This window comes from Polyodon spathula, chromosome 12 (genome assembly GCF_017654505.1).
Source record: "Polyodon spathula isolate WHYD16114869_AA chromosome 12, ASM1765450v1, whole genome shotgun sequence".
Classification (NCBI taxonomy): domain Eukaryota; kingdom Metazoa; phylum Chordata; class Actinopteri; order Acipenseriformes; family Polyodontidae; genus Polyodon; species Polyodon spathula.
The window spans coordinates 27,569,618-27,580,277 of record NC_054545.1 but is presented as its reverse complement, the minus strand read 5'-3'; the positions used below and the strand labels follow the sequence as shown (position 1 = coordinate 27,580,277).

At 34.9% G+C, this 10,660-nt stretch overlaps 1 protein-coding gene across 1 annotated transcript; it reads right to left on the bottom strand.

Moving 5' to 3' along the window:
- Positions 1-334: 334 nt before the first annotated feature.
- LOC121324855 (carcinoembryonic antigen-related cell adhesion molecule 5-like) lies at positions 335-10,125 on the bottom strand. Its single transcript, XM_041267066.1, has 8 exons — positions 10,122-10,125; positions 4,217-4,447; positions 3,437-3,739; positions 2,012-2,314; positions 1,363-1,671; positions 1,168-1,206; positions 862-966; positions 335-464 (listed from the first exon to the last, which is right to left on the bottom strand). The coding sequence occupies exons 1-8, from the start codon at positions 10,123-10,125 to the stop codon at positions 391-393; spliced, it is 1,368 nt and encodes a 455-aa protein (XP_041123000.1). The 3' UTR covers positions 335-390.
- Positions 10,126-10,660: the final 535 nt, after the last annotated feature.

Genomic DNA, 10,660 nt, shown 5'->3' with positions numbered 1-10,660 from the left:
TTTAATTTAAAATTCTCTATGTTTCTTAAATTTGCAGTAAAAATTAAATAGAGACGAAAAAAGAAAGCCTTAATGTATAATATAATGCATGTACATGTAAATAGGTTTTATTATAACTAATAGTGATTTAGTTAAAAGATGGTTCATTAGACCTGTTTCATAAATGCACCTTCTGAACCTATCTTCTTAGGTACAGACAGTGGCTGTGCAATTTAACATAATTTTCCACTAAAAAAGAAAAGTCTGAAAACTTTTTAGGGGGTCACCCAAGATCAAGGTCAAAGTATGATTATTTTTTAATTGCAAATGATATCATGCTATATACATCACAGAAGGTTTGAAATTGAAAATGTAATTACACATTATATTACAGGGTGGTGCCACAAGTGATCAGATCTCTGTAGTACTCAACACTTCAGTTTCTGTATCTTGTTTTGGCTGGATAGGAACTTCTTTCTCTTTGCCTAGATTAAAAGCAGAATAAACACTGTATTAACTATTGAGACCAATGTTTAAGATCAATCTTTAATAACCTTTTTGACAATAAGCAGAAATGAAAGACAAAGTAACTGTACATATATGTATCACTTGACTGGCTTGTTTAATTCATGTCTTAAAAAGCCACACTTCTGCTATGCACTTCCCATACTGACAAACATTAGCACAGCAGCTTTATCACATCTTTGCATAATAAATCACATGAAAGGGCAGATGATTGCTATTGCTTAGGTCTTTTCAATATTGTCAGTATAGCATTGCTGATAAGGAGTCAGTGGTATTAATTGCCTACCAGCCTATTGCTGATTTCAAAGATAGTTGAGCAGCAGGACTATAATATAAAGATAATAAAATCATATGTACCTATGTGGAGATGTAGCTTTTTAATCATGCACCGCAATGCTCCAACAATGAAGATCAAAACAAGAATGCTTGTTACAAAGTGCCGGAAAATTCCATATATCACAGCTGTGAATTTAAGAAGAATGTACCATCAAAGTTTGAACAGTTCTTTAATATAGTCAGCTAGTTAAATTTAGGTTCGGTCAATTTAATAGGACATATTATGTGCATTTTCAAATGTAATATACAAAGGATGAGGGTAACTAGGGTTTAAGTACATTGTTTGCAAACAACGTATTGTATAACATAACCTGTCTTCATTCTTACCTGCAGAGTATATGCTATCAGTTTCAATACCAGGGGCTGCTGTAGAAAGAACATTGAAATAGTGAAGACATGTGCAGTAATTACACTGTAGTTATAATTTGCTAATATTTACTACTTCCATGGTAGGCATACAATTAATAATAATAATAATAATAATAATAATAATAATAATAATAATAATAATAATAATAATACCAATGATGAACAACTGAATGGCCCATCTGCCTATATTATTTTTGTCTTTGTCAAAAAAGTCCACACTGTAGTTTCCTGTATCCCACTCTTGAGTCCTGTCCAGTCTGAGGGTCCCATTTTTAAAGACCCCAGTCCTGGTTCCATAGTGCCCATAGTAATAAGGGATAGAACCCTTAAACTCAGCTACAAGGGAGCCCCCTTTTTTCCATGTCTTCTCAAAACTGATTGTTTGGATATCGTTGTGATTTTCCAGAAAGAGAAATGTTGTGCTGCCCTTAGCTTCATATACAGGTGTGCATTCAGTATAACCTGAAAGAAAACAGTTCATAACTTTAACTACAAGCTTTAACTACAACCCAAATGAGGCACCGAACAAAAAAACATAAACTTAGAACTTAAGTACTGGTATACATTTCTAACCTTGTGGAATCTGATATTTTAAGGTGAAAAAAAACCCAAAACATTATCCAAATTGTTTTGACATTTCTATGTACACTTAAATCAGATGAAAATACATGCATGTACTTGAAAGCATCATAACTTATGCAGTTCATATTCCCCATAAAACAGCATCTGTGTCTGAATAATGCCAGACAATGTATATAGTATACTTTCACTAACAAAATGGCTTTAAACAATGATAACTTACTCATCATGAATAGATGAGCAATTTCGCTATGTATGTTTCTTCCATTAGCATCAGACACCACCCCGCTGTAAGGTCCTGTGTCAGCATCATCAATCCTGTCCAGTCTCAAAGTCCCGTTTGGAAATACGTTTGCTTTGTTTTCATAGTCCCCATAGTAAAAAGCTGTGCTCTCTTTTATGCGAGCTATAGGAACTGTTCTTTTTTTCCACAGAATGTCAATGCCATTCAGTAGGTTCTTGGTAGACACGTGGAGAAAAACAGATTTTCCCAAGGCTCCATATACTTTTTGAAAATCTGTGTTTTCTGTTTACAGAGAGAGAGATACAACCAATGCATGTTAATGGTCCTGGGCTTAATTGTTTGCCAAGTTTTAAATGTATTTTTATATCTTAACAGTTGAACTATTGTAAACAAATTAGCATGTCAAATACAAGTATTTACAGCACAGTATTTACAGAAGCTATTTATTTTGTACCAATTTAGTTACATGATAATAAACAGTTAATAAATATGCAGTCGGAGTGCCTTGTGTGTATACACTGAACTGCAATTTTGTGTTCAAACTCGGTTCATGTTGAGAGTGTTCATTCAAGACTGTTAACAGTGTTCTAAAATGTTACTGTATTTTGTTGTAATTTAGAAATGTACTTTTAAAGTTGAAATGTTTATGACAATTAACTGAATCTAATAAAATACAATCAAGTACAGTATCCTTAAAATCATATATATATATATATATATATAATATATATATATATATATATATATATATATATATATATATATATATATATATATATATACACACTGCTGTGCAAAAGTCTTAGATATGTTGCACTTTTCTACATTATGAGCATCAACAATTTACTCAACACCTCCACTAGTGCTTTCTACTGTTATAACAACCTTGACTTGCATAAAGAAGGAAAAACATTGAGTGAAATAGCTTGCATCACTCGATTTTCAAGGTGTGATATCTGAAGCATAATCAACAAATACAGCGAAACATAATCTGTAATTGACAAACCCAGCACTGGAAGATCTAAAACGCTGGACACGGATGAGCAATACTTTAAGATAATATCCTAAAGGAATAGAAAGAAGACAAATGTTGAATTGACAACAGAACTGGCAGAAGGCACAGGTGTCGTTGTCCATCCATCCATCAACAGTCCAAAGCACCTTTGACCATTGTTCCATAGTCCAATGTCTGTGTTCTTGTGCATATTTTAGCCTTTTAGTCTTGCTCCTCTTTTTAAATAGAGGTATTCTTATTGCAATACATCCTTTAAGTCCTGATTTCAAGAGTGACCTCCGTACTGCTGATTTAATGGACAATGACACCTGTGCCTTCTGCCAGTCCTGATGTCAATTCAATGCACAGCAGTGTGTGTATATATATGTAAAATTGTAACAATAACTTACTAATTGTGATTAAGTGATGAGCCTCAGTGCAGAGCAGCCTGCCATGTTTGTTGAACCGCTCCACAATGTAAAGTCCTGAATCTCTTTCACTAGTGCTGTCAAGTCTGAGAGTCCCATTTGTAAAGATTTCAGATCTATATCGATAATCTTCATAAAAATTTGTTACATCATTTTTAACTCTAACCACCAGGATGTCTCCTTTCTTCCATCTAATATCAGAGGTGCTCTGTGTGTTTTCGTTTCCTGCATGCAGGAACACTGAGCTGCCAAGGACGACGTACACAGGAGTGACTTCCTTGCTTTCTGTTAATATGGGAACAATAGACTATAGATAATTACTAAAAAAGAAGAGGCAAAGTGCTGCAGAGCATTGTGTTATGTTTAATAACTATTTACACAGTTATGCATTTTTAATTAGGTCATAGCTAATTACTGATATAGAGCGAGAGGGAGAGGGAGAGAAAGAATACTCGTGAAAGTTCACATTTGAATAATTAGATTCCTTAGATAATGCTCTGCATCTGCTTAGCAACAGTCATTTATACCAGCATGACTCTCCCTGTTATTCTGTTGTTGGATGACTATATTTTTGGTCATATTCTAAATTGTATTAAACATATCCCTTCCTAACCGCAACAGTGAAAGAGCTGGAAAAAAAAAACAAAAAAAAAAAAAAAAAAAAAAAAAAAAAAAAAAAAAAAAAACCAGTAATGAATAAATAATACTGTTCTTCATGTGTAACATTGCCATATCTGTCTAACAACAGCACTGTGTATTTGCCTTCATCTGTTTTCAAAGTTTTGGCCAGACTGAGTGTCCCATCAGGAAAGATTTTAACTCTGGTTCCATAATCTTCATAAAAACTTGGTATAAAATTCTGAACCTTAACCATCAGAGAATCACCCTTCTTCCAGACGATGTCAGAGCTGTGGAGCAGGCTTGTCGTTTCGAGGCTCAGGGATACAGAGCTGTTCAAGACTCCATAGACGGGAGTTACTTCTTCTTTCGTCGCTGATGAAATGAAGAACGTGTTGCAGGTATTGTGTTATTGGATGGTTTAGAACATTAATGTGATTTAGGGACACTGAAGGCATTGTAAGAAGAAGATATTGGATACTGACTTATCTGCTTTTTATGTTAATCAGTTTCTATTTACCAAATTATTATTATCAAATCTTTACCATGTAATTTGCCATTTTAAAAAAGGGGTTTACAAGCCCAAACTTAAATCATCATCATTAACATGTATAACAGAGAAGCAGAGAAAATGGAGGAGCATTTCCTTTGCTGGTTAATATAAAGGGACAAATATCAACTCTTGTTTACTTAGAATTTATTTGAAAATCATACTCTTGTTTATTTGTAATTACCCTTGAATTACATCAACTTGATGTTTTACCCAGAATAGATGATTGTTGGTAATATCAAATCTTTAAAAGATGTGTACTTACCAGAGAAAAGCAGAAAAGGAAGTAGAAAAGAACTCCAAAGGAGCCAATAACAAAGACATGCTCTGCAGGACATTGTTTCAGAAAGTGTGACATTAGTCAGCCAACAGGGAACAGAAGTGCCTAAGATGTCACATGCAGAATACATTCTATAAACCACAGTTCCGTTTTTTTTTAATAGGTGCACAACGCACAGCAAAATGGATGAAAAGTTCTTCTGCACTGTATTTACAGTAGAAGAAATTAATCTAAACAGTGGATCACTTTTTAATGATCTTAACAAAGACATTGATGCTAGACACTTTATAGTTCTTATTCAAGGGCTGGTGAAAAAAGTACTGCATTAAAAAGAATGAAAAAGACTACTCCCCCCCCCCCCCCCCCCCCATCTCAGAATATACTACATAGTTACAGTATAAGCAGTAGTGTACTCTCGATTTCTTAAGAACATCCAATTAGGGCGGGTGGTTGTGATTATGTTTAACCATCATCCTTTCTTAAAATAATGAAAAATGCAGATAAAGCCTGAAAACATTTAACTTTGACTCAGGCATTTTTTTATTTTTTATTATTTTTTTATTTTTTTGGCAAAACAAATGAACAAACATTGACTCCAAAGGATATTTAATAGAAACATTCACCATGCAGAGACTCGTCTTGGTTAAAGGGAATACTCACTCTAGGAATACTTGTTATCCTAATAGCGACCTGATCATTTCTCTGTTATCATGGTTCATGTCATTTTCTGAAACAACTATAAAGTACTGCCACCGAGACTTAGTTCTAATCATTTGGTTTTTCTCTGCTTTCCTGAGTTATGCATTCTGGTGTAATAATATGGATACTTCCTGGCAAATTGTAAAAGGGTATTAATGTGATACATTGGGATTAGAGTATAGATGAGCAACTGTTTGTGGTTTCTTTCTTGTTTACCTATTCTAATTAAATATAATGCAGAATAAATACATAATATAAAAATAATAAAAGATAATCTTGTACACAATACAAATATTTGTTTTATTAATTTAGTGACAACCCCAGCTTTCAGCAGGATGGATGACCCTTTGTGTCTAAGTGGGTACACTATGGAACCATAGATTCTTATTTTTTTTCCTGTGACTATTCTGTGGTTTTATATTACAACTACTGCGTTTAGTATTTGTTTGGGGTGCCCTCTATTGGACAAAATTAGAATAGCACTAAATAAGTGACGCCAGTCAGAGAAGCAGTTACTGAAATTTTTCAGAACAGGTGTCTAGTCTTCATGCAAATCAATGTTACAGGTTAGTTTTTATCACATTTCTGAAATTATAACAATTTAGTAGTTCTACATTGTCTTATAGTAAATGGTTTCATTAAAGTACCGCTGTGAATGTAAGGTATTTTTTACTGTATATCGGAAAATGTATTTTTTTTTTTTAAGTATTTTCAACATTTTTTAGCACCCCTTTTTTATGCAAACTTTAATATTACATCAAATATCATACCATAATGCCCTTACAAAAAAAAATCTTAGTACTGCATTATAAACGCAATATTTTGGAATCAGTAGTAACAAATAATATCCATTATGTTTGCTTTTGTGTAGGTATATTCTTCTATAGGTGTTCAATGCTATCAACATACTCATGGGAGTGAAAATAACTCCTTCCTACTGTAACGGTTGGTCATCCCATCCTGAGCTGAAATGTTACTACACTTCATCACTTATGTCAGTAAACAGATTTAGCTGGCTTCTCACACACACACACACACACACACACACACACACACACACACACACACACACACACACCTGAATGATAATTCAGTCATGCCTGAGAGAAATGAATAAACCATGACAAGCTTTACAAAATTAGACCACACTTTGAAAAACTAAAAAGCAATTTCCAGAAACATTACTCCCCAACAAAGCAACAAGCTGTAGATGAAACTATGGTCAAATTCAAAGGAAGGTCTTCAATAGGTCAATACCTGCCCATGAAGCCAGTGAAGTGAGGGTATAAAATCTCAAGCTGACATGAATGGTTACGTCTGTGACTTTCAGATTTCAGCAACAAGCTCAGTAAAGAGACGCTCTGGTGAGTTCAAGAAGTCATCAAGATAGCGAGGGCAGATACAAACCCTACATTCCTGTTGAACAGTGCACAAGCCAGGCCCAACACATGCTTGTACCTAGCACCTCAAGGCATTGCGCTGTATGCAGTACAGTAAAGGAGCCGTATAGAACCCAGTGGATGTGCTCCAACTGCAAAGTGGGACTATGCTTGAACTCTGAGAATAATTGTTTTACTGTGTTCCCTCAAAAATAGACTATTGGTCAGTTTACAATAAGGGACCCAACCATTCAGTATGGGACACGTAATTCCTGCTGTGCAGTGCTCTCACAGGTCAAGAGGGAGATTGTTGATTCAGATTCATTCGCTCTTTGTCACAGGTGCTTATTGGATGAGTCTGTTGCAGGCATAGGCTGCTTCATTTTTGCAGGGCCATCCTACACCAGGTTTAACAGATATAATCAAGTAAAGAACCACCTTAGGACCTGGCTGGAGATGTCATTGATTCAGTTAAGCAATTAAGAACACAGTAGGAACAATGAATTGATCTGAAATGGTCATCTTCTGGAAAAAGTGATGGGCTAAAGACTTGTGCACCTGCTGATAGGCACACATTCTTTGGATTGGTTCTGTAAGCTTTGAAATAATGAATATGAATCTGTGAACCTGTTTCTGTTGTTGTTGTTGTTGTTGTTGTTGTTGTTGTTGTTGTTGTTGTTGTTGTTGTTGTTGATGCTACATGGGGGTTTTAGGTGTTTGCAGGTTCTTGCTGTCAAGAGTAGATGGGGTTGTCTTTCCCTGCACAAGGTTGCTTTGTAATCTTGGAATTGTCTGATCTGACCTGCTGAACACTAACAGTTCTAAATACATATTATTGTATCCATTTATTAGTGTATATGTTTATTTCATTTTTTATTTCCTTTAAAAAAAACAAGATCCATGCTGAACACTACATGTGACACTGCTAAATAGTGACAGGTTAGGTAATGTTCCCCTGTGCTCATTTGATTTGTTTAATGTTTGTAAGAAATCTACCAATTTACAAAAACCCAAGGACCAAGTGTTAAAGAAAAATAATCAAAATCCCCCAGTTTTATTGAACAATCTTTCATCAAATTAGGTTAAATTACAATATTCATACTACTATAATACAATATCCCAGTTGTACCTAAGGTTACCTAAAAGCAGGCAGCAAGACGCTTTACAAACAAGTTTCATGAAAGGAAATTGAAATATTTACAGTATGCATGTTACAATACCTATATAATAAAGACATATTGTTGCTTGGAACACCTCTCAGGTGTGTTCTGTAAGCACATAGACTGTGTTTTATATTACTGTAGCTTCATTCTGTTTGACTGGGACAACATTCTCCTGGAATCTGAATGAAAATAATGTGAAGACAGCATCTGAGCAATTTATTTCAGTCTTATTTAAGGGCCATGAATAATTATCTATAAACATGGTATAAACTGCTATTTAGGTTTCATTAATAACCACCCTTCTTTACTGATTTAGGCACAGGCCCTATAGTACTGATGCCTCAGCACCCAGTATGAGTATGGATTCCTGTACAGTATTCTGCATCTTAGTGTAAGAACAATAATATCACTAATTCTGCCATGCATACTATTGTTTTGTTTTTCTAGTTGCTGTCTTTTGCCAGATCTCTTTGGCAGGGTTAGGGGTGGTGTTGGGGTAAGATGTTTATTGATAAGTCTTTCATTTATGTGAGCATTTTTCAATATTTTTTTATTTTTTGAATAAATAGAAAAATAAAGGTTAAGAAGGCTTGTGGAAGATTTAAATTCTTCAATTTATTTTATAGGCACTAATTTTGCGTAACAAAGTCAAATCAACCCTGCTGAATAATGTTAAATTAAGATATTAAATTACATACCGTTTTGTGGTTTTCCATATATTTTTCCAAAAACTAGAATTTTTTTTTTTAAATTGGCATTTCGAAATCTAACATGAAACACTACTATTGAATCTTCCGGCAGACTTTTCCGACTTTTCTTACTGTGATTTCTTTGATTACATAAAAGATGTAAATGATGTTCATATATATATATATATATGTGTGTGTGTGTGTGTGTGTGTGTGTGTGTGTGTGTTTTAACTATGTCTCATAACTAAAATTCTAGGTGATGCAACACTTTTGGCCAGAGCTGCACAGAGTTGAAAGAATGCACAGTGGCACCTCTTTTTCTTTGCAGCTCCATGAGCTTTGTAGACCACTTTATCCTCCACAGAACTGGTCTTCTTCAGCTTGTGATTGACATGCAGAGCTGCACCCAGCTGCTTAAGCAATATATGACATCACACAGCCCATTGAAATGAATAGGAGGAAAGTCCTTGCCACTGTATAATTACAGGTGTTTTTATTTCTTATAAGACTTGACTATCTTGTTAATTGATTGCTGACTCCCTATTGAGTGGATACATGTTTTCATCAGCCTGAGCAGTTTCTAGCTGTCACTCCTGGGTTGTACTGTCTAACAATGTCCACTGGGTGCAAGTATAGCCACAAGGTATGTTCTAGAATTCAGACTCCTTCATCACTAGCAAGAAGTATATTCTTAAATACCATCTGTCTGAGTCGATGAAGGCTTTGAAAGCCATGTAAGAATAGGTGGAGCATAACCTTGATTATATGACATTGTTCAGAATTTGGCTAACAGTTTTGAATAATAGAGGTTATCTATTTACGTGGAGGTCTCCTGAGCAAAAGGTGCAATGATTTTTCTTCTTTTTTTTTATCCCTAACACATTTTTTTTCACAGTATCAAAATTGCATAAAGGGAGTGAAAGTAAACACTGAAATGGCCTGTCCTTCATACAACTGATTCATTGTTATATAAATGGAAGCCTTAAGAAGTATTCTGTATTGTATGAGAAGTGGTGTTTCTGCAGCTCAGTTTTATTCAAATCCTGTTAGCCTTTGATAACAATACAGTTTAGGATAAGACAATCTCAACATTCACAACACGGCCTGCCACTAAATGACCTGTTCTTGTTTACGTCAGACAGCATATAACTGAACTGCATCCAGAACTTGAAAAATGTAAGTCCAAAGAACTTAGCTATAAAGGAATGAATTTGTAGACAACACTGTGCTAATATATAAACATGACTCCATCTCAGATTGTATCTATTCGGAAGTCTGGTATCACTCACCCATGATGGGCAAGACTGCAGGCTATAGGTTGAAGACACAGCAGGCACACAGAGCAGACTTGTTTCTGTGTTGAACCAGTGATGTATATGCTGCCAAAAGTGGACATACACCTTAGTTAAAGGCAGATATTTACCTCTGTATTAATATTAATATTAAGCAATTGCCATTTTTGTTGTTTAAAATAATTTAATTTTGTAATGACAAGCAAAAACATATTTTCAGTCCATGTATTCTTCTTGCCATTATTAGTAAAAATGGTGACGGTCCAGCTCATCAGGGTGAGTCATTCTTCTCAGGCTGTGCTCTAGTAAGTACAGGTAAGAGACACACCAACAGTGGTTCCCAGAAGAGGAACCACAGTGCAATAAAACCAAACACAGCACATGCGTACCGCATCGTGACTGAAATGCTTAAATGTATCAGCATAATGTATTGCTCTTCTCCCTCTATACACTACTGCATCCTATTCCCTTCCAGGTTTTATTACAGCTGCCAGTTTAATCAGTATCTTAGCAAGACGGAGAAGGAGATCAAGGAA

Bases quoted from the DNA above. Each gene is read 5' to 3' on its own strand.
- LOC121324855 (XM_041267066.1), bottom strand. The intron at 3,740-4,216 runs GCAAATACACAG...CCATATTAACAG, and splicing joins AACTTTGAAAACAGATGAAG to AAAGCAAGGAAGTCACTCCT. The intron at 967-1,167 runs GTAAGAATGAAG...TTAAATTCACAG, and splicing joins TGATAGCATATACTCTGCAG to CTGTGATATATGGAATTTTC.